The sequence below is a fragment of the Balaenoptera acutorostrata genome, chromosome 11 (assembly GCF_949987535.1).
Source record: "Balaenoptera acutorostrata chromosome 11, mBalAcu1.1, whole genome shotgun sequence".
Classification (NCBI taxonomy): Eukaryota; Metazoa; Chordata; class Mammalia; order Artiodactyla; family Balaenopteridae; genus Balaenoptera; species Balaenoptera acutorostrata.
Window position 1 is genome coordinate 66,105,031 of NC_080074.1, and position 23,927 is coordinate 66,128,957.

General features: G+C 47.5%; 1 protein-coding gene across 1 annotated transcript; it reads left to right on the plus strand.

The window, feature by feature from the left end:
- The first annotated feature begins 3,255 nt into the window (after positions 1 to 3,255).
- ARF3 (ADP ribosylation factor 3) lies at positions 3,256 to 21,932 on the plus strand. Its single transcript, XM_007179284.3, has 5 exons — positions 3,256 to 3,478; positions 16,943 to 17,182; positions 18,000 to 18,110; positions 18,347 to 18,471; positions 19,037 to 21,932. Exons 2-5 carry the CDS (start codon positions 17,035 to 17,037, stop codon positions 19,196 to 19,198), a joined length of 546 nt encoding a protein of 181 aa, XP_007179346.1. The 5' UTR covers positions 3,256 to 3,478; positions 16,943 to 17,034; the 3' UTR covers positions 19,199 to 21,932.
- Positions 21,933 to 23,927: the final 1,995 nt, after the last annotated feature.

The window sequence follows — 23,927 nt, forward strand, 5'->3', positions numbered from 1 at the left end:
TAAACTGGTGGGGTGTGCCTAGAAAATTCTAGGAAAAGAAATGAAAAGAGTAATCATGTGGAGGTATCACAGGGCCCACTTTAGGAGTCTGTAATAACACTGGAGGAGTCTTCTGACATTTAAAACAGAGAGCTTAGGAGGGCAAAGGCCCTTAATGGCAATAACCCAGGATGGATACAACTCTCTTTGCTATAAACATGATCCTTGTTATCCATCTCACCCTTCACCATCTTTTCTTTTCTTTTATTGGAGTATAGTTGATTTACACTGTTGTGTTAGTTTCAAGTGTACAGCAAAGTGATTCAGTTATATGTATACATATATTCATTATTTTTCAGATTCTTTTCTCATATAGGTTATCACAGAATATTGAGTAGAGTTCCCTATGCTATACATTAGGTCCTTGTTGGTTACCTATCTTACATATAGTAGTGTGGGGACTCCCCTGGTGGTGCAGTTGTTAAGAATCCGCCTGCCAAGGCAGGGGACACAGGTTCAATCCCTGGTCCAGGAAGATCCCACATGCCACGGAGCAGCTAAGCCCGTGTGCCACAACTACTGAGCCTGCGCTCTAGAGCCCGCGAGCCACAACTGTGGAGCCCGTGTGCCACAACTACTGAAGCCTGTGCGCCTAGAGCTTGTGCTCTGCAACAAGAGAAGCCACCACAATGAGAAGCACGCGCACCGCAACGAAGAGTAGCCCCCGCTCGCCACAACTAGAGACAGCCCACTTGCAGCAACGAAGACCCAACGCAGCCAAAAATAAATAAAATAAATAAATTTATTTAAAAAAATATATAGTAGTGTCTGTATGTTAATCCCAAGCTCCTGATTTATCCCTCCTCCCCCCCCCCGCCCCCCCGCCCCCCCCCCATTTCCCCTTTGGTAACCATAAGTTTGTTTTCAATCATCCTTCACCATCCTTTTTCTGTTTTTAAATAGTATCTTAATTTTATTGGAGTATAGTTGATTTACAATGTTGTATTAGTTTCAGGTGTACAGCAAAGTGATTCAGTTATACATATACATATATGCATTCTTTTTTGGATTCTTTTCTCATGTAGGTTATCACTCATCCTTAACCATCTTAAATTAAGGGCCTCTTGACTTCACATTCTAGGGTTGTGTTATTCTTCAAGTTAAAATAAGAGAGAAAACAAACTGGGGGTACTTCCCTGGCGGTCCAGTGGTTAAGACTTTGTCTTCCAATGCAGGGGGTGTGGGTTCCATCCCTGGTTGGGGAGCTAAGATCCCACATGCTTCGCGGCCAAAAAACCAAAACATAAAACAATGTTGTAACAAAGCAATATTGTAACAGAGTCAATACAAGACAATATTGTAACAAAGTCAATAAAGACTTTAAAACAAAAAAAAAAAACCCAAACTGGAATAAGAGGAAGGGACTGGTGAATTCATACACCAGGGATTGATGGGGATAAGGGGTAGACAGAGTGTAGCTATCTACCAGTCTAGTTCTTCTTGGAAGAAGACAAGAAACAAGGTAAAAAAAAACCAAAAACAAAAACAAATTAAAAAAGCAACAATTTTGGCTCAAGCTTTAGGGAAGAGCCATGTGTTCCCTTATACAGATGGTCCCAACTTACAATGGTTCAACTTATGATTTTTTTACTTTATGATGGTGCAAAAGTGATATGCCTCGAGTAGAAACTGTAAATTAATTTTGAATTTTGATCTTTTCCCAGGCTATTTGGTATGATGTTCGGTTGTGATGCTAGGCAGTGGCAGTGAGTTGCAGCTCCCAGTCAGCCATGCCATCACAAGGGTAAACAACTGATACACTTACAACCATTCTGTGCCCATAAAAGCATTCTGTTTTCCACTTTCAGTATAGTGTAGTATTCAATAGATTACATAAGATATTCAACACTTTATTATAAAATAGGCTTTGTGTTAGATTATTTTGCCCAATTGTAGACTAATGTAAGTGTTCTGAACATGTTTAAGGCAGGCTAGGCTAAGCTACTATGTTCGGTAGGTTAGGTGCAAACGCATTTTGACTTAAGATGTTTTAACTTACGATGGGTTTATTGGGATGTAACCCCATTGTACGCTGAGGAGGATCTGTACTGCTGTAAATGAGGAGAAAGGGCACTTCAAGAACCTTTTTCCATTCTTAGCATTACTAGCGCCCTTCTTGTATCACAGCTGTGACTGTTCCAAGGCAGCTTTGCATGTCTAGACCAGCTGCAGAAATGAGTGTGAGGAAAGTGGGGGTTGGCAGGAATAGAGAAACACGGGTGCAAAATCCCCCACTTTCCTTGTAATCCTAAAATTCATACTCATCTAGGTATACTTCCTCAAACCATACCTCTGAATACTGGTCTTCAACCGTTTGTATTTCAAGTCCCAACTTCCTAACTGGCCCAGTGTCCAGCTGTTTCCTTCAGTCTCTTCAATTCATCACTCTCCCTTTTCCCTATGGAAAAGATCTCTTGATTCTCACCCCCGAGCAACTTAGCCTTAGTAGTGAGTAGAAACACTGGTGCAGTGAGGGCTCTCAGGGGGGTGCACATAGCCCTGATTAAGAAATGAAGCTGAGGACTTCCCTGGTGGTGCAATGGTTAAGAATCCGCCTGCCAATGCAGGGGACACGGGTTCAAACCCTGGCCCGGGAAGATCCCACATGCCGCGGAGCAACTAAGCCCGTGCGCCACTACTACTGAGCCTGCGCTCTAGAGCCCGCGAGCCACAACTACTGAAGCCCGCGCGCCTAGAGCCCGTGCTCCGCAACAAGAGAAGCCACCGCAATGAGAAGACTGTGCACCGCAACGAACAGTAGCTCCCGTTTGCCGCAACTAGAGAAAGCCCGCGCACAGCAACGAAGACCCAACGCAGCCAAAAATAAATAAATAAATGTATATATAAAAAAAGGTTAAATAAAAAAATGAAGATGAGAGCTAAGGGGTAAGGTCCAAAGCAAGGGCTGTTCACTCATACTCTGCTCCTTCCTGACTTTGCCCAAGGAGTCCCAGTCTCCAGTGTGCCCACTATGCGGCCCAGTCCTTAAATAACAGACATGGCTCTGAGGCTTGGGATTCTCACCTCTGTGCCCACTGTCTCACCCCCATTTCCTAGCTCCCGCCTCTGCCGCCCGCAGTTTCCAGCCCCCACATCAGCCCCCGCCAGGTCTTCCACTCACGCGCCCGCTGCCTCTGCTGCAGCAGCTGCCATGGTGATGGATCTCGCGAGAACTGCCGCTCGCCGCCGCGCAGTTCTCGCGCGATCGGGGAGGTGGGAAGTATCCTGGTCTGGGGGTGAGGGTGCGCCGCACAGCTCCTGTAGCCGTCGCGGTTTCCGGTGCTAGGTGGAGGGAAGGAAGGAGGGAGCCGGGAGCGGGGCCAGGGGAGCAGCCGTGCTGAAATCGGCGGAGGGAGCCGGAGAGAGTGGAGCGAGAGCCGAGCGGAACCTGCGGGGGCGGAGGCGGTGGCCGCAGCGGCGGAGCTGGGAGCAGGAACAGGTGAGGGGCTGGGGAGGAGGGAAGGCGGGTCCCGGTAGAGGAGAGACTCGGGGTGGGAGCTGAGAAGATAGACCCCCACCCCCACCCCCACCCCCGCTCGCTCGCCCGCCCGCCCGGCACTGCTTGGCATGGGCCGGTGTGGTCCTTCCCACCAGAGAGCTCGGAGAGGGGGCGCCGGGCCAGCCACACGCCTGCCCCCGCATTTGAAGGACACGGAGCTGGGGTGGGGGTGGAGGGCGCACATGGATTTGTCCTCCGCCTCGCACAAGGGGGCGACCTGGGCTGCGGTTAGGTTCCCCTCGCCTGCAGGAGGTGGGCTTTTGAAGGGTTGGGGTTAAGGGGGAGCAAAGCAGTCCAAGGTGAGGTGACGCGGGGGCGGTGATGGCTGTTTTGTATCCTTTTCTTATTAAAGGGCTAGGGAATGTCGCTTTTTCCTACCCCTTCTCCCCCTCCACCTGAGTAATAGACCAGAGAGAAGCCTTGCTATGGTGACACCCCCTCCCCCCATCGTGGCGCAGGGGTGCTTAGGGGGTTTAGGGATTAACCGGGAACACAGGCTAGTGGGGCACCCCAGGGGCACTATTCTGGTGGAGGCTGAGCTTTCGGGTCTTGGGGACCGCACGTCGGGAAGAGGGCAGCAGGTGGGGAGCAAGAGGAGAGGAGGCAGGAGGAGGGGGAGGGGATCTGATCTTGCTTGGAGAAGAGAGGTGGTGCCTTCCTCCCCCAGGCGAAGCGGGGGCGGTCTCACAGGAGGAGGGAGCATCTTGTCACTGGCTCTGAGTTTCTGTCTTCCAATCCGCTTTCTTTCTTTAGGAAGTACCAGGATTCCCGGAACAGAAAATGGAGCCATTGCTTATACCAGTGTCTGCGGGAAGGGGGCGGGGGTGTGTGGAATTCCCTGCTGAAAACGGGCCACTTGATTAGCAAAGTGGTAGCTCCTCTTTTGGGGGAGTTGCCTTCTTTCTGGGTTGTATTACTGCTGGTCTCTCTCTGGCCAGGCCAGGAGGAGTGTGGTATGTGGTCAGGAGTGAGAAGAAATAGTGAGGTCATCGGGTGAGGGAGAAATGTAACTTAAAACCTGTCTCTGCCGCGGTTGGATTGGGTCACCCCTGGTCTATGGCATGAAAGTTTTATTTGGTAGGAGATCTGCTGCAGGAGTCTGATTGCTTGGGTCAGTGCAACAGGGCAGAATCTAGTCTCTGCATACTTCCTTCCGTGTCCCTAATCAGGTGTTGACAGTCTTTGCTGCCATTTTGTCTTGAGCTTGATGTTGGGGGGTCTCCACTTGCTATGACTGGAATGGGTCAGTGAATTGGTCATTGTACCTTAGACCCGAGTTTGAATAACACGTCTAGAAAAGCTCACTCTAAGAAAGAAGCTGATCCACCTTTTCACAGAATGGATCATTGACCGTGGATTCAGCTGGGAAGGGTCCTCCTGTATCCCATATACACATGCCTCCTGCCTCCCAGCATAGAGTTATTACCTTGCGTAGTCAAAATTTTTATGTGTATGTCTTGCTTTTCCAAAGAGAAGCTTTTTGAGTGCAGGAATTGGATCTCATCTTGTATCTCCCACACTGTCTGTGCACACTGTAGGCACTCATGATGAATACAGGATGTGAATGAATAGAACTCAGGTTTTCTGACCACAGTTTAAGGAAAGAGGAGAGGGCTTGGCTGTCAGGGAGAGTGCCTGAAGATAGCTGAGTGAGGGTGTAAAGGTCCTTAGCCTTTGTAATTAAGATGTCTTGGTCTCTCCACCTTCCTAAGAGGCACAAAACAGTCATGGATAATGAAAGTAAGACCCCAAAAGAAAAATATTAGAACACAGTCATTATTTATCAGAAATCCCAGATCTCCTGCTTCCCCATTGTGGGCAAAGGGGTCTCTCCATTAGACCTAAGTCCTTCAGAGTGTTGTCTGCAGATTGGGATCCTGGTAATTACGGAGAAGGGAGCCAGTGTATGTATGTGGTGCCTGGCATAGAATTGGTGCCAGTGAATGGTAGCTGCTATTATTAAACTGAATGCAAGTGTAAAGGAGAGCAGACAGCAGGCTAGAAAGAGTGGAAGTGAAGTCTTAAGTGCACAAAGGGTCATAAAGTGTGTTTACCTCTGCTAGTCTCTTCCACTGGAGTCATAATAGAGAAAATGGACTCAGAGGACAGTGGGTGGGATTTGTTGGTCAGAAGGAGGAAGTTCTTTAAAACCAGGTTTGTTCAAGCTGAATCAGTAACTGAGGGAAATTGTGGAATCTGCTTCCTCATATACCTTTAGAAATGGATGTCAAGAGGCTTGAGACTCAAAACATGTCACTGTATTTGGCTCTCCTTACCATTTTTTTTTTTTAAATTGAGGTATGGTTGATTTACAACATTGTTTTAGTTTCAGGTGTACGCATAGTTCCCTTCACCATTTTTGTTTCAAGTGAATTTAGAGGCAAAATGGTATGGTAATTAAGAGTGTGGACCTTGGAATCAGACAAAATTGAGTTCAAATCCTGCCTCTGCTAATTACTAGTTGTGTGATTTTGGTGAAATTATTTGTCCTCTTTTAGCTTCATTTTCCTCATCTGTAAAGAGTATGATAATGATGGTACCTATTCATAGTGTTGGCATGAGAATTAAATGAGATAATACATGTAAAGCACTTAGTATTATACAAAGTACACATAGTAACCCTCAAGTAAATGTTGGCTGCTATTAATAATCACCATCATCATAGAAATAATAACATGAGCACTCAGGGCTGCCTTAAAGAGGAGGTTTACAAAAGAACAACTTGCCGCCTGAAGCGCCTGTGTAGAGGGATGATTGTTACCATGACTTTCTGTGCTGGTCGTAGGCTTATGAGCAATGAAATCTTTTTTTCAGCATCAGCCTCACAGAGGCAGCTCCTGTTGCCTGAGTGGGAGGTGAAGCTGGAGCAAGGCAGGGGCCCTGAACTATCAACTTGGATGTAGGGTGAGGATACAGGGGCTCAAAAATAGTGTTCATGTTAGAAAGGTCAGTGTGACTCTGAGGTAATGGTTGACTCTTCCATAAAAGAGCACCCTGATTGTCCTAGGTTGGGCATTTAGTTTCCTGGCTCCCATTATTTTAGATTTCAGTTAGTATTTCAGCATCCTCCATTTCCTGGGCCACTCTTTTCACTTAGTCATATCTCCTTTAAATGTCTGCCTTTGTTTCAGAATGTACTGTATTAAGATCCAGAGTTGCGATATCTGTAATTCTGTCTACTGTACCTTTTTCAACATCTATTGCAAATATAGGTAGAATGCTAATAAAGCTTTTTGATAATGAAAGGACATGGGGAGCTTTTGGAGAAAGTTCTACAAATGTTTGAAGGCTTTGTATTGTAGTCTAGGAAAGAACTGACTGAGGTAGGGAGTCTATGAAGGTGTTAAGAGATTTGGCATGGACTTCTGCAAAGGATCTGCTTGCACCATATGGACCAGAAGGGAAATGGCTCAAGATTTCAGGGATCCACCATTAGCACCATATTCCTGAAGAAAGGTGAAATGCCTGGGTGTGGCAGATCTTAGTTCCCTGACAACCAGGGATTGAACCCGGGCCCTCGGCAGTGAAAGCGCGGAGTCCTAACCACTGGACCTCCAGGGAATTCCCATAACCTGTCCTTTATGAGCTTAAACACAAGAGTGTCAAGCATAAATGTTTAAATTTCAACATGATTTAGGATGCAGTAGTACATTTGCTCTCTATTGGAGTGGTTTTGTCCCCTATCCTCCACTTTAAAAAAAAAAAGCAATTGAACTTTACCTTATATAAAATCTTATTTGAAGTCTGATACGTAAAATGCATAAAAGTGCTGCTGCTGTGGTAGTGGTGGAGAGTGGCGGAACATAATTAGAGCCTCTCATATAGTTCTCCCTTTCCCCCAGGCAGGCTCTGAATCCCATCCAGGGAACCCTAAGGCTCTGAGAATGTGGAAGCCACTTCTCCAGTTTGTCAGATACAGGAAAAGGATTGGAGATCACCTAAAGAATACTGTCTTCCTCAACCTCACAGACGTTTGCCATCATCAGTAGAACCGTGTTCAGCAACAAGCATATCAGTCACTAGCTACAGATCAGTCATGGAGCTGGGTGCTGGGAACATGAAACATGAATAAGGCATGGTCCCTGCTGGCAAGGGACTGAGAGTCTAGTGAAGTACTTCCCAAACTTTTTCCCACCATGGCATACAGAGAAAATGGTAATAGTGAAACAGGCATAGCTGCTTGCAACCTGAGATGACTGGCCCGTGGGCTCTAGCCACCCTAAGCCCTGCCTAGCTGTCCAGTATTGACGGGATCAGTATCTCCAGCTGACCTGTATTGCATTAAAGGCACATTATTTGGGAAGTTCCAACTCTGGGAAGCAAAACACACAAAGGTGAATAAAACATTATGTGGTAAGTCCTAGAGTAGAAGTGTGTTTGAGGTACTAAGGGATCACAGATGGCTCTTATCGCTCAAGGCAGGTGATTCCCTGTCTTCTGTATCCTTAGGCTGCTCTATGATGGGTGGCCTTGTCCAAATCATGGCCTCCTGTTTCATCTGTTCACTGGCAATTCCATCTTTTTTTAAAAAAATTTTTAAATTTAATTTTATTTTTTTATACAGCAGGTTCTTATTAGTCATCCATTTTATACCCATCAGTGTATACATGTCAATCCCAATCTCCCAATTCATCACACCACCACCACCCCTGCCCCACCCCCGCCGTTTTCCCCCCTTGGTGTCCATACATTTGTTCTCTACATCTGTGTCTCAGTTTTTGCCCTGCAAACCGGTTCATCTGTACCATTTTTCTAGGTTCCGCATATATGCGTTAATATATGATATTTGTTTTTCTCTTTCTGACTTACTTCACTCTGGATGACAGTCTCTAGATCCATCCACGTCTCAACAAATGACCCAATTTCAGTCCTTTTTATGGCTGAGTAATATTCCATTGTATATATGTACCACATCTTCTTTATCCATTCGTCTGTCGATGGGCATTTAAGTTGCTTCCATGACCTGGCTGTTGTAAATAGTGCTGCAGTGAACATTGGGGTGCATGTGTCTTTTTGAATTATGGTTTCCTCTGGGTATATGCCCAGTAGTGGGATTGCTGGGTCATATGGTAATTCCAGTTTTAGTTTTTTAAGGAACCTCCATACTGTTCTCCATAGTGGCTGTATCAATTTACATTCCCACCAACAGTGCAAGAGGGTTCCCTTTTCTCCACACCCTCTCCAGCATTTGTTGTTTGTAGATTTTCTGATGATGCCCATTCTAACTGGTGTGAGGTGATACCTCATTGTAGTTTTGATTTGCAGTTCTCTAATAATTAGTGATGTTGAGTAGCTTTTCATATGCTTCTTGGCCATCTGTATGTCTTCTTTGGAGAAATGTCTGTTTAGGTCTTCTGCCCATTTTTGGATTGGGATGTTTGTTTGTTTTTTTTTTTTTTTTTTAAAGGATTTTCTTATTTATTTATTTATTTATTTATTTATTTTTGGCTGTGTTGGGTCTTCGGTTCGTGCGAGGGCTTTCTCCAGTTGCGGCAAGCGGGGGCCACTCTTCATCGCGGTGCGGGGACCGCTCTTCATCGCGGTGCGCGGGCCTTTCTCTATCGCGGCCCCTCCCGTCGCGGGGCACAGGCTCCAGACGCGCAGGCTCAGCAATTGTGGCTCACGGGCCCAGCTGCTCCGTGGCATGTGGGATCTTCCCAGACCAGGGCTCGAACCCGTGTCCCCTGCATTAGCAGGCAGACTCTCAACCACTGCGCCACCAGGGAAGCCCGATGTTTGTTTTTTTAATATTGAGCTGCATGAGCTGTTTATATATTTGGGAGATTAATCCTTTGTCCGTTGATTCGTTTGCAAGTATTTTCTCCCATTCTGAGGGTTGTCTTTTCGTCTTGTTTATGGTTTTCTTTGCTGTGCAAAAGCTTTGAAGTTTCATTAGGTCCCATTTGTTTATTTTTGTTTTTATTTCCATTACTCTAGGAGGTGGATCAAAAAAGGTCTTGCTGTGATTTATGTCAAAGAGTGTTCTTCCTATGTTTTCCTCTAAGAGTTTTATAGTGTCCGGTCTTACATTTAGGTCTCTAATCCATTTTGAGTTTATTTTTGTGGATGGTGTTAGGGAGTGTTCTAATTTCATTCTTTTACATGTAGCTGTCCAGTTTTCCCAGCACCACTTATTGAAGAGACTGTCTTTTCTCCATTGTATATCCTTGCCTCCTTTGTCATAGATTAGTTGACCATAGGTGCATGGGTTTATCTCTGGGCTTTCTATCTTGTTCCATTGATCTATATTTCTATTTTTGTGCCGGTATCATATTGTCTTGATTACTGTAGCTTTGTAGTATAGTCTGAAGTCAGGGAGTCTGATTCCTCCAGCTCCGTTTTTTTCCCTCAAGATTGCTTTGCTATTTGGGGTCTTTTGTGTCTCCATACAAATTTTAAGATTGGCAATTCCATCTTGACCTGCATAGTGGGACCAGATTGGGGCAAAGATTTACTAGGGCTTTAGGTTGATTACTCATGGAATTTAAGTGATTTTGTAATTAGCAAAGTACAGTGTTCTGGATATCCAAGGCTATCGATGTGGGCATTGGAGCAGCCATTGAATATCAGGAGATGGTGCAGTTGTAAACTGGTCAGATTCTAAGAATAGGACAAGCTGAAAGCTTTGGTGAGAGGATAGTGCCACAGAATGTTCCAAGGAAACAAATGAGTCTAGTTTTTATCCAGTCACTGTTTTATCTAGCGAAGTCATGTATTCTGAAGCAGACTTAATGCTCTGCTCTGACTCACTTGCTGAGGGTTGTCCGTAGGAAAAGCCACACCCTTTCTCTGTGTTTGGGTCTTTATCAGGGCGATTTAGAATCCTTCACTTGGTGTTGTGGCCTCCTTCAGGTCATCCTGTACTGGAGTCTTCCTTTCGGACTAGAAGGGAAACTGGCGTAGGATTCTGGCTTGAGCCTAAATGCTGGTAGTTGAGTTAAATGGAGGCTAATTTTAGTTAGATATGTTCTAATTTATAACAGGGTCATCACTGATTGCCTGGTAGCTAAGTTCAGTAGGTATTTTTCAGGCCTTATCTTAATTTGACCTTTCTACAGCCTTTGACCCTCCTTTTTTTTTTTAATGTTCTTTCCTCATTGGTGTCTCTGATGTCTCACTCTTGATTTCCTTTCTACCCTTTTGGTTGCTTCCTACTCTCTTTCCTGGCCTTCTTTTTTGCCCATTGCTTTAAATGTTGATGTGCCCTAGGTTTCTGCCTTTGGCCTTTTCTCCTGTCTCACTGTACACGCTCTCCCTAGATATATCAATTAAGATGTATCAGTTGCAAAAGATAGAAAACACACCTGTGGCTCAAACAATCAAAGGATTTATTAAACATATAGCAAGAAGTCTAGGTGACATAAGCCAGACACAAAAGGACAAATATTGTTTGATTCCACATTTATGAGATACCTAGAATAGTCAAATTCAGAAACAGAAAGTAGAGTGGTTGTTTCCAGGGGCTGGGGAGAGGGGGATTATTGTCTAATAGGTACAGAGTTTCAGTTTGGGAAGATGAAAAAGTTCTGGAAATGCGTGGTGGTGATGGTTGCACAATAGTGTGAGTGTACTTAATGCCACTGAACTGTACACTTAAAAATGGTTAAAATGGTAAATTTTTTTTTAAAGATTTATTTATTTAATTAATTTATTTTTGGCTGCGTTGGGTCTTCGTTGCTGCACACGGGCTTTCTCTAGTTGCGGCGAGTGGGGACTACTCTTTGTTGAGGTGCGGGGGCTTCTCATTGTGGTGGCTTCTCTTGTTGCGGAGCACGGGCTCTAGGCACGCGAGCTTCAGTAGTTGCGGCATGTGGGCTCAGTAGTTGTGGCTCGCAGGCTGTAGAGCGCAGGCTCAGTAGTTGTGGCGCACAGGCTTAGTTGCTCCGTGGCATGTGGGATCTTCCTAGACCAGGGATCGAACCCGTGTCCCCTGCACTGGCATCTTCACTCTCAGATCTGTTCCTCTTATGTTTTCTGCCTAAAGAATTGCCACTGAATCACACAGGCCAGAAACCTGGGAATCATCTTTGACTCTTCTCCTCTTCCTTCCTACGTTTAATTAGTCATTAAATCCTGTGGATTTTACTATTTTGTTGTTTCACATCTGTCCTGTCCTCTCTATTGCCACCTCTGTTTCAGAACTTTTCTTATCTGTATTACTGTACCTCCCAAGTGGTCTCTATGCTTCCAGTCTTTCCCCCTTTTAACGTATTCCCTAAACTGCTGTCGGAATGGTCTTTCTTTTTGTTTATTTATTTATGGCTGAGTTGGGTCTTTGTTGCTGCACGCGGGCTTTCTCTGGTTGTGGTGAGCGGGGGCTACTCTTCGTTGTGGTGCGCGGGCTTCTCATTGCAGTGGCTTCTCTTGTTGCAGAGCACGGGCTCTAGGTGCGCGGGCTTCAGTAGTTGTGGCTCGCGGGCTCTAGAGCGCAGGCTCAGTAGTTGTGGCGCACGGGCTTAGTTGCTCCGCGGCATGTGGGATCTTCCCGGGCCAGGGCTTGAACCCGTGCCCCCCGCATTGGCAGGCGGATTCTTAACCACTGCGCCACCCGGGAAGCCCAGAATGGTCTCTAAAGCATGTATCTGATCATGTTACTCAGTATGACCTTTAAGGCCCTTCATGATCTAGCTCTTGCTTCTCTCTCCAGCCTCATCCCTTCCTTTTACTCACCATGCTGCATCCACATAGACGACCTCCCAGTTGCACCTGGCTTTGGCTAATAAATGCTCTCTCTAACTCAAGTCTTTGTGCCTGTGCACACTCTGTTCCCTCTCCCACCTTCCCTATTCCTTAGCGTCTGATTATTTCCTATTCTTCCTTTAAGAGTCAGCTCAGGTGTGACCTGAGAATCATGTCTGGGAATCGTCCTTTATCCTCCAGTCTTGATTAACTGCTCCAGCTTTCTGTCCCCATAAAACTATGTGTTTATCCCACTCTTATCCTCACACAGTAATCCTCTGTTTCCTAGTCTTTCTCTCCCATTGACTGAGTTTCATGAAGGCAGAAACTGTCTTCCTCTGTATCCCTGGTTCATTATACTCAATAAATGTGTAATGAATGGATGGAAGCTGACATCAGAAGCTGTTTCTTGGCTTTGGGAAATCTTTGAGTCTAATAGAATTCATTGAGATACTAATCTAGGAGTTCTTGTGTGCTGATTACAGTGCTCTTGAGGCAAAAATTTGGAAAGTTTACAGAGGTCACAAGCCAGCTGCACTAAGGAAACTAAATACAGGCAGACCCTGCTTTGGTTTTCTTAAATTTTTTGGTCTGCTCCATTGGCTGTGGTAAAAATAGCATCTCTATTAGTGATATCTCAATTTGAAGATTGTTTGGGAATAAAGCTGCACCCTGCAGTTTAGTGCACCCTGCCTGGGCAGCACACGATTTGGGAGGCTCTGGTCGTCCTTTCCCTGGGCCCATGCAGCCTGAAGAGGAGGTGCTGGATCAGGAGTCCCCTCGGGGTGTCTCAGGACACATGCCTGCTTCAGGAGTGGGCAGTGTGTGTGGCAGACTGAGCTGTGACTCTCAGAATCCCCTGGAGGGTGAGGCAGGCATGCCTCAAGTCCAGATAACTGAACAGTCAGTGACAGCAACGGCCTGCCCCTCCTGGAGGGTGGGAGAGAGGGATTGGGGGCAGTAAGTGATTGTCAGTGAGGACATCCTCAGGTGAGGCTTAAATCAGCCAATGTGCTTGGTTGAACTCCTGCAGTGTCGCACACGGAGGAGATAACAAAGTTTGTAACTGTAAAATAGAATGTTGAGACATACTCTTTGTTAATAGAGATATGACTATATTCCATTTTTCATCTTGAGCCACTCACCTTTAGGTTTAACTGCTTCCTGTTTCTACCAGCCCATAGAACCCTGGTATTTTGCCCTGTTGACACAGGAGTGCCATCTGTGGCAAAAGAGAATGACTACAGGCAGTACAGTACATAGGGATACAATCCAGGGTTTGTTTGTTTGTTTGCCATCTGCTTCCCAGAGCTTTCTCTAGGAATGCATTATGGTGAAAGTGAGAATTGGCTATATAGCCATAGATTTGTATTCATGGCACAAAGCTGAAAGTTGCCACCATCCTGATGGTAGGGGCAGTATGCTATCTGGAAACAGGCAGGGACAGGGAAAGCCAAGACAAGAAAGCCAACACCCCCTTTGGAATGTTCATCTGAGTCAAGCTCCTGATTATATTAAAGAAGAGTTGTAATGTCCATTAATTTCAAGGGTTTGGGCTGCCATGGGGGACACATGGTAACTACTTGAATATTTCGTTTGTTATCTATCAGCCCCACTGAGTATTAAATGGCAAGAGAAAATTTTACCAATTTTAGTCTTCTAATCCTTTTATGGCTTTCCCAAACCAGTCTTGGGGTCAGTATGTGTGGAAAATGGCCAAGAATTGACAGGAAAGCTAAGCAACCATCTGTGCATTACACGGAGATAACTGCTAGGACAGAAGAAATGATATAAGGACATCCTCAGATGAGGCTAAAATTAGCCAATGTGCTTGATTAAACTCCTACTGTGGGCTTGGCACTGGGAGCAAGGAAAGATCCAAAATAAATAAAAGGCATAGTCCTTGCCCATGGTGAGTACACAGTTAAATTGGGGAGACAGTAAATATACAGACTTATAAAAGAAGAAAAAACTCCATAACATAGTGCCACTTGAGTGGTTCAGATAATTCAGGGTGCTTTATGTAGCATGCCAGAAAATAGAAATAAGTGTAACACTGGGATCAGATTTTGAACCAAGACTTTAGCATGATAGCTTAGCAAAGGAGCAAACCAAAGGACAGTGTATGCATGTTCTGGGGCAAGGGGTATCTTTCAGCCACGACTCGACTCACAGTTGGTAATCATTTAGCCAGCAACAGTTCCAGTCATGAAGGAAAGCAAGATAAATGTATGGTATAAATTCAATTCAGAGTCTGGGCCAAAGCCTGTTACTTAAGCTTTAAAGCAAAGTATCATGTGGAGCTGAAGGAGATGACACCTGAGCTGGAGACAAGATAAAAACTAGGAAGACTTGGGGAAGGTCTAAATTTCTGGAAGTGACGGCAGCAGAACCAGAAGTCTGACTACCACAGATTACCAAGGTTGGTGGGATCTGATCTTATTAGCTGGGCAGGTGTCCCCTCCTGCCTCAGGAAATCTTCTGGAATCTGTCTGCCTGGGTGGTTGAGGCAGGATGAGCAGGGAGGATGGCTAGTGGGCGACTTGGCTGAAGTTGAGGCCAAAGTTGAGCCAGGCCCTCCCCCTGGGGTGTGAGCGCTCTGGGTCAGGGGCAGGGCTCATCTGCGGAACCTACCCGGAGCACCACGCCTGGCTCATTAGTGGATGTCTGGGGAGGTCTTTGAAGATGAAACACTCCATAAGCACTCATTGTTTCTGTTTTTTGGACAAACTAGTACTTTGGTCTCCAGGGGCTGTTGATCTGGCTCCTTTGTACTAGTCTGGAATTCGCTGCAAACTGAGGAGAGTAGGAAACAAAAAAAGCCTGAAATCGTTTTTGAAAAAACAACTAAACTCCCACCAAACCCCGCCATGCTTTAGCTTGTAAATAGGATTCCTCCCCATCCACCTTTCACATTCTTGGGTTTGGGTGCACTCTGTCTTGACCTGTTCCTTCGCCTGCTGGGTTTGGGGTGTGTGTGTGTATATCTCTGGTTCCTAGACGCTGTAGAGAATGCCAGCAGCTGGCATATGGTGATTGCTGAATAAGCTGCCCGCTGATGCATGTCTCCCGCAGGCCCAGAGAACTGGCTGGCACGGGTGATTCTGAACCCCCGTTTCATTGTTGTTTCAAAGATTCATTTCTGTGGCTGTCCTGAGCCATAGAGAAGGGAGGGAAAAAGAGAGGGAATGAATGACTCTGATTCTGTCTGTCGGGGGCAGTGGATGGGGTGGGCAGATAGGCATTTTGTACTTTTGTAGTGTTCTAACTGCTCCCTTCATTTTTCCCTAGTGTGTAGCAGGCAGAAATGTCTAACCTGAGTGAACTGCTAGTCAGGTCAGTAGAGACCTGGGAGTTAGTTCAGTTATTCAACTACTGTGTGCCAGGTACTAGTCAAGGTAGGGAACACAGCAGGGAACAAAATAGATAAGGAGCTGACATTACAGTAGGAGGAGAAAAACAGTACAACAGGAAACAAATATGTAACGTGTCAGATGGTGATAAATGCTATGAAGAAAAATAAAGTGGAATAAATGGTGTAGAGAGTGGTGTGTGTGTGTTATAGGTGGTTATGGAAGGCCTCTTTGATAAAGTGACGGTCGAACAGATGCCTGAAGGAAGTGAGGGAGTGCTGCATGAAGGCTGTCTGGGAGAGGAGCACTCCAGACAGAGTGAATACCAAGGACAAAAGCTTTGAGGCAGGAAGGTATTGGGGAACTGAAGTGGAGTACGCACAGGGGAGAGTAGATCTGATGAGAGAAACGGGAATGCAGATTGTGCCGGACTTTATAGGCCTTGGTATGGCTTTGGGTTTTACTGAAAAGGAGCTATGAAGCCCAGAGAGGGTTTTGAATAGAGGAGCAACATGACCTGGTTTCGGCTTTAAAATCAGTCTGGCTGCTCTTTGGAGAATAGACCGAAGGGGGTTAGGGCAGAAGCAGAGGATGAGCTGACTGCCTCACTGCAGGTGGCCATGTGGAGCAGCTGTCCTGGGATGGGCCACGGCGAGCCTAGGACCTACCTGGCTGAGGAATGAGGGGCAGCCTCTCGCCACCCCGTCTCCCAGCTCTCAGTGCACTGTTGTAGGAACAGGGCACGACGTTAGCAGCTGGCATTTCACAGAGTGGAAAAGATCAGCCTCTCTTAGGAGTGCTGCTTTCTTATTTCTTCCTCATTAATTTTGGTGTGTAAAAGGACGGTGTAGAAATATAGGAAGGGAAGAAGCAGAGTGTCTTGATTAGAGCTGAGAGCATAAACCTTGGGAACCTGGCAAGCCTGAACCTCGTTAGGAGTCACAAAGAGCCACTCCTCATTCCACTCCCTCCTCTCCCAACCTTTCCAGAAGTCTCAGGGTAAGGTTGGGGGAGGGAGAGGCATTAATGATCTCCCAATGCCTTGGGGTATAGTGTAGAATGTCAGGACTGAAGGGACTTTAGAAATCATCTAGTTCAACCCCCTCCATTTACAGGTGCAGATAAGGACAGGTGAAACAACTCATCCAAAGTCACATGGGTAGATTACTGGCAGAAACAGGGGTCGTGAATGTTCACTGCTTTATCTCTGCTCCCAAAGGCTCAGGATGTGTCTGAGTGGGCCTTGATCTTCTTAGTACCCTCAGGCTCTCAGTTTGTCATGAAAGAGCTCCAGCCATGACTTTAGCTGGTGTCATTAATGTGAAATCCTGACAAGCAGATGGTGGTAATAAGTTTGCATTTCTTTGCCTAGGATCAAGTCCTCCATACCACGGACCAAGCCAAAACCAGACTGCCACTGCCCTCACTGCGCCCTACTGTCCTCAGAAAGCGGCTGCTGTGATCATGGGTAATATCTTTGGAAACCTTCTCAAGAGCCTGATTGGGAAGAAGGAGATGCGCATCCTGATGGTGGGCCTGGATGCCGCAGGAAAGACCACCATCCTGTACAAGCTAAAACTGGGCGAGATCGTCACCACCATCCCCACCATTGGTAAGGGCACAGCTTGGCTGTAGGCTTTCATTGCCAACCACTGAGCCAGACAGGGGGCCTATTCCTAGATCCCCCATCTGGCCACCAGGCAAGTCCTTGCAGTTTGTGGGGTTCAGGGAAGAATGGTTATTTAGCTTAATAGCAGGTGCTGGGGCTGCTGTTTGCCTATCTACCCTGACCCTCTCTAATGCGGGAACTTCAGCCTGGCACCCAACAGTGGCCCTCAGGCACTGAGCTGGTTTGTTCTCTGTTGTTTGAAAAGCAGGTGAAGGGCTTTGATGTTCCTGCCAGAGGCCTGGAATTGCTTCAGTTTAGATCCTTGGTGGCCCTGATCCCGGTTAAGACCTGTCTGCGGGAGAGAGAACATTTGCCTTGTAAAGGCGGCTCCAGATCGTCATCAGCAGCTGGTTCTGTATTTGGGGCTCCAGGACTATAGCTCACTTCCTGTTCTTCACTCTGCCTCACAGGCCCCACTTCTTAGCTGAGGCAGACTCTGGTGGCCAAGGTACAGGAGTGGGGCTGAGTCATTTCTTTTGCAGGAGGGAGAGTCAAAAACGGAGAGAATGAATGGGGAAGGTTGTCTCACCCAGGTGATTGTGAACTTCCTGACTGGCCCTCTTCGTCCTCTTCCACTTCTCTTAGGTTTTCTTTTTGGCCTTCACACTACTAAGTCAAGGAACACCAGGTCTGAGGAAGCCTTAGCTTTCTTTCCCTTGCTAGGACATGGCCATGGCTGGGGGAAACAAACAACCCACTGGGGCATCGTGTGCAGGCCTGGTGTTTCAGGCCAAGTGACCATTGTCTGTTTTTGCCAAAGGGTTCAACGTGGAGACAGTGGAGTACAAGAACATCAGCTTCACAGTTTGGGATGTGGGTGGCCAGGACAAGATTCGGCCTCTCTGGAGACACTACTTCCAGAACACCCAAGGTAGGGCATGTGAATTGCCTATGGACTGGCATGGGTTGGTTGGGTGTGAGCAGAGAGTATGGCTATTGTTCTTGGTTATCGGTAACCAACTCTTGCCCTGCTGCAGTTACTAGGAGTGGGAGACAAGGAGAAAAGGGAGCAGATATTTGGAGGGTATAAGGAGGGTGTTTTCTTTTGGTGGTGGGGGAGGGGAGTTGATCTGCCGTCTCTGTGCAGCCCATGTTCTGCCTCCCTAGGGTTGATATTTGTGGTCGACAGCAATGATCGGGAGCGAGTAAATGAGGCCCGGGAGGAGCTGATGAGGATGCTGGCAGAGGATGAGCTCCGGGACGCTGTGCTCCTTGTCTTTGCAAACAAACAGGTGTGACATCTTCCTACCCCTGGGTTTGAGAGAGGGCAGCCTGGCCGTGGAAATTATGGGGTCTTGGGGCCCATTGTGTGGGAAGCCCCATGGCCATGCTCTCAATTTTGAAAGTGTGGGAAATATGATTAGTTGGCTTCTTTATGCTCTTCTTCTTGTCCCCACCCCATCCCAGCTTTAATTAGCAACATTTCTGTCCAGAGGGACTGGTGTGGTTCACCTTCATCTCCTGTCCCTCTTTTATCTTACCTATTGTCTACTTTAGTGGAACTGCCCTCACTCTTACGGTCAGACAGACCTGATTGTACGCCCAGTCTGAATCACCTCTCCACTTCCCTGCCAACCCATGTTTGATTTCCAACTCCTCAGTGGAATGACCTTTAGTGCCTTGGATCTGGAGTTCTAGGATGATTAAATCCGAAGTAGTTCTTTAGGATCTTGCTCTGGGTTCCTACACTGAAGGAGGAGGAGAGGGTGCTAGTCTACAAGTCTTTGGTAGATGGTTGCTCTAGAAGCCTTTGAAAGATCCTGAAGCTCCTTTTTGTTTGTCTCCCTTGTGCTCCAGGATTTGCCTAATGCTATGAACGCTGCTGAGATCACAGACAAGTTGGGCCTGCATTCCCTGCGTCACCGCAACTGGTACATTCAGGCCACCTGTGCCACCAGCGGGGACGGGCTGTACGAAGGCCTGGACTGGCTGGCCAATCAGCTCAAAAACAAGAAGTGAGAGCCAGACAGCCCTATCCGACCACCCCACCCACCCCTACTGTCTCCCTGCCCCAGCCCTACCCTTTCCTTCCTGTTGCCAGTGTGGCCAGGGCCCTGGGTTTCATGTCCGCATGCCCAACAAGAGCCTTGCCGCCCCTTCCCTCCCCTCCCCTATCCATGACCAGTCCCCAGTTGCTGTCCTAATGATGAATCATTCCAATTTACCGGATTTAAAACAAAAACAAGGTTGTTATGGTTTCATGGGGTGCCCCCCTCCCCAAGCTCTGGGGTTGGGAGGTGGGATGGGGTATTCTCTCCAGTTTGCTTCGTTTGGCTCCGGTTGGTGTGCTCTTGGCATCTGAGTCCCTTCTCTCTCCCCATAGGCCCCTCTCCTGCTCCCCGTCTTCCTTTCCTTTGCTGCTCTCCCCCTGTTCTACATGGAAATTGCACGGGCCTCTCTTTGTGTGCGTGCATGTGTGCGCGTGTATATATCTGTATAGAGAGATATATATGGGGGCCAAGGAGCGGGTGGAGGAGGTGGTGTGCAGCTCAGGGCTTGGAGCCAGGACACTGCCCACTCTCGCCTATCATCTTCTCCCATGTTGGTGAGATAAAGGGAAGGAGGGGGAGGGAAGGCTGCCCCAGTCCTGCACTGGTTCCTCTCCTCTGCAGGTAGGTGTTTTCCTGGATGATAGGACAGATGATGGACTTTCTGCCACCATCTTCCTTTATCCCTCTCTCCACCCCACTTAGGGCAGCGGGGTGGCATTTATCTCTAGATGACTGTTCCCAAGGAGATGCCATTCTGCCCTGCCTTTTAGTGGGAAGGAGAGAGGAACCCACTCACTCTTACCAGCTCAGAGTGTTCAACTGATCCTCCCCCGCATCCTTAAAGCTGTTCCTCAGGAGCTTTAGGTGGGAGGTGGGGATAGGTAGCAAGACCATGGGGTGTATTTGGGACCCAGCGCACTGGGGAGAGGGGCTCAGGTTTTCCATCTTCATCCTCTCTTGTTATTAGGAGAAGGTGATACACAGATCAGTCCCATTCCTGCCTTCCTATCCCCCTATCTTCTGGTCTTGGGGCTGGGTGGTTCATCTGTCCTTTGTCAGAAGTTTCCTCACCCTGGTAGTTCTGCTGGTCTGACCAGAGCTGGCTGGCTGGTTTAATGAGGAGTGGGGAGTGGGGGTGACATAGCAGACCTCAGTATCAATCCCCCTGTTCTCCAGTTCTCTCTAGTCCAGGATGTGCTGAAGGATGAAAATTTTCTGTTTCCAGACCCTCAGACCATCCTGCTGTCCCCCCTCTCCATCCTAACAGCTTTTCCCTGCCCTCTTCACCCACTTCCCATAAATGGATCTGGACGTTGGAATGGAGGGAATAGGACTCTGAAGTGGTTGTTGGTGCTGGTGGGATGCGGCGGTCTTCAGAGTCCTCCCTCCATTATGATGTAGTTGTTCAGAAGCTGCTGCTACTGTGTCTCTGTCTACAGGAGGCGCTTGTCCCTGAGATCCTGGCCTGGGTCCTGACTTCTGCGGTTTCTGTGAAGCCGTGGCTTTTCTGTGGGCTCCTGTGTGTGCTGGCTGCGCCCTGAGCTCCAAGACGGCCGCCCGTAACCTTTCTGCTAACGTCAGGGCCCAGGGCCTCCACAGCGTGGCTGGGGGACCCCTTCCCAGAAGGGCTGTCCCAAGCCCCACCCCATGGGACTAGGCTTCCTGTCATCTTTGTCTACAGCAGGAGGATCAATACCCCCCAGCCCACCCCAGACTGAACTGTGAAAGAGAGGTTCCAGGGGTGTCTCCCCCAGTGCCAGCTCCTTAGTGATGTGTTACTTACCCAAGGTGCAGCGGGTGTATGCAGGTCTCTTGCTCTCTAGGCCTTTGTGTGTATGTGTGTATGTGTGTTTGGTGGGGGGAGGGGGGTGCTGGAGCTTCTGTCTCATTTTAACATGCGTTCATTCCCCTGACCCCACAGATACTTCCCTCCACACTTTTTCTTTGCCTCTGTCTCTATTTTGTCAGATTTTTTTTGCTCCTGCTCCTGTTGCCTCTCCCTCCCTGAACCCTTTCCTTTGCCTTCTCAACTTAATCACTGCTGTTGCCTATTTGTCTCCCCTTTCCTTGGTTCTTTCCTACTTAGGATTCTTCACTCTGTACCTTTGTGGTTGGTGAGGACTTTGCCTCTTCTCCTGCCTCACGCCCTCTCTGACCCTGCCTAGGTAGTTGCCAGTCCCAAATGGGTTTTTCTCATTTTAGACCCACCCCCACCTTGGTTTTGGGGGCTTCAGGGACTAGTGGGGCTGAGGGTGTTAGGAAGCAGCCTTAGAGGTTACGTAAGTGCTGCTTGAGGATCTGTCCAGCAGGGGGCAGTAAGTGATCTTGGTAGTATCCCAGGCTGCTAGGCCTTTGGCAGGGGTGGTCCTTTCTACATTCCCATTCACCTAAAAGCTCTTTTGGGATTGGGTGTTTCATTCCACTTCTGCCCACTCCCTCCCCCACTCTCCTCCGGTAGGTTTAATTTTTTGCTTTCCTTTGTTCCAGCCTTTCTTCTCCCTGGGGATTTCCCCTAAATTTCCCCCCTAAAAGTTTGTGGTGTTACAGTGGTAACTGCAGTTCTGAACTGGTTTTTCTCTTCTTTTTTCCTCCTCTGGAATGTAGACTGTATATGTTTAATAACTCACCTTCTCTCTCCTTGCTCAAAATGTGGGATACGCGATGACTGTGACCCTGGTTGGAAATTAAACTTGTTTTATGCAGCTCTGGAGCAGACCTTCATGCTTGATGTGCAGCAGCCATGGGACAGTGTTTAATGGTGAGGGTAGTTCTGCTTCTGGTCCCGCTCTCCAGACTGCTCTTTCTCTCAGCAGCGGGGTAAAGGGTACCCTTGAATGGGGAGAGTGAGGTTATGGAGGAACTTAGGTTCATCTCCACACTGCTTACTATTTCCCGTCGTACCCCAAAAGGGAGCTTAAATGAATTGGGCCCCAGAGTGTGAGGGCTTCATGACTTTGCCTTTCTAGTTGTAAAGGGTTTAACCCTGAACTTAGCCATGTTTATCACCTTTTAGTAGACATTACGGACTTCATTAGCTAGAGGGCCCTGAACTTGGAGTGCCCCACATTGCCTCCACTCTGATCTCCCCAGGCCTGTGCATCAGGTGCTTCTAGTTGAAACAGGGTCCCCTCATCCATAGACTGGAGTCTGCTCGCCCGTCTAGTTCTGGATTTTGGCAGTGAGTAAGCCTGAAGGGTAGACGTCTGGGTAGTATAATGAACTTGATCCTCCTTACAGCCGATGGCCCTGCGTCACCTCTGCTTTAGGTGTGTGTGGTTCCCCATTGTCAGGAGGCCAAGCCTCATCCAGAGATAATGTTTCGAGGCAAAAGACAAGCCTCTGTCCTCCCATCCCACTCCCACCATTACTGTGTTCCTCTCCTGCTATTACTCAGGCAAAGAAAGGGGTGGTGCTACCCTTTCTTGGGGTAGGCGGGGTGAGGTCTGGATGAGCGCGGCAGGCCTTCCCGACTCTTACCTCTTTCTTAAGCTTTGAGGACAGAGGTCTTCCCAACCTGATGATATGGGAAAGGGACAGGATTTAGGCATATAATAGGTCTGAGAGCCCCAAGAACCAGTGTGAAGTATATCATTTGTATTCAGTTACCTCCCTGCTGCCTCCCCTGGTAATTCTCCTTTTCAGCCCCTCTCTTGCTATTAAAATAAGTCATCACCCTCAAGGACCAGTGCTTCTGCCCTTATGAAACCCTTAAACTGCTCCAACCAGACATCACTTTATTAACCCCTTAAGCTTTGAACACTACCCACTTACCCCTCAAAATCAGATGATGCTTTCCTGCTTCTAGGCTTCTCAAAAGTCCTGCTTGGTGACTGAGGTTACTGATAAGTTAGGAGCACTTTCCCAAGTACGTTATTTGTATACTAATAAATAGATAACTTCTAGAGCTACAACCTCGCACAAGATAATGATAATGGAGAGGACTTTAGCTGGATGGCAGGCCAGTGGGGGTCTTTTGACCCCTGACAACTTGGGGAAGAGGATGACCTAGTCCCTCTGTCCCTCAGTAGGCAGTCTAGGATGCCAGGAAGGAGGTGGAGGGAGCTCTCTTGTGGCTTTTGCTTAAACCTTCCATCTTTTGGGGTTGGGGGGGGACATGGGGAGATGAAAGGGAGACTTAACCTGGAAGGTAAATGTTTAGCATCCAGCTCTTAGGACAAACAGCCACCTTGTCTTCCCAGAGCACGAATAGCTCTTCATTCATGGCTTGGCAGAGGATCTGGGCCTAGCATCCACTTCAGGATAATCTGGGCAAGGGAGCTTCTAAAATGAGCCTGGAGAAAGCCATTGGAAGTACTTGGATTGGTCCAGGTGGGATGGAGGCAGTGACAGGGAGAATGAGTGTGAGTATGTATGACTTTTTCAGACTAGAGGTATAAGGTCTGAAGGCTTTGGGGAGTCACCAGTTTCAAGTACCTAGACTGGTCAAAGCAGAAAACTGACAGGTATTTATTTTGTACCTTCTGTGTTTCCAGAGATGTGCTAAGAATTGAGTCAAACCACAGTACTGAGGGAAAGACCAGGGAATCTATTTCTGGGATACTCTGGAATCCTTGGGATAAGCGTAGAGTACCACGTGGGGTAGTGAGAGTCGGGGAGTAAGTGTGTAGGGGGGATACCCCCTTGCTGCTTGCAGCAGGGAGTGGTGTCTTTGTGCAGGCAGTTATACTACTGAGAAT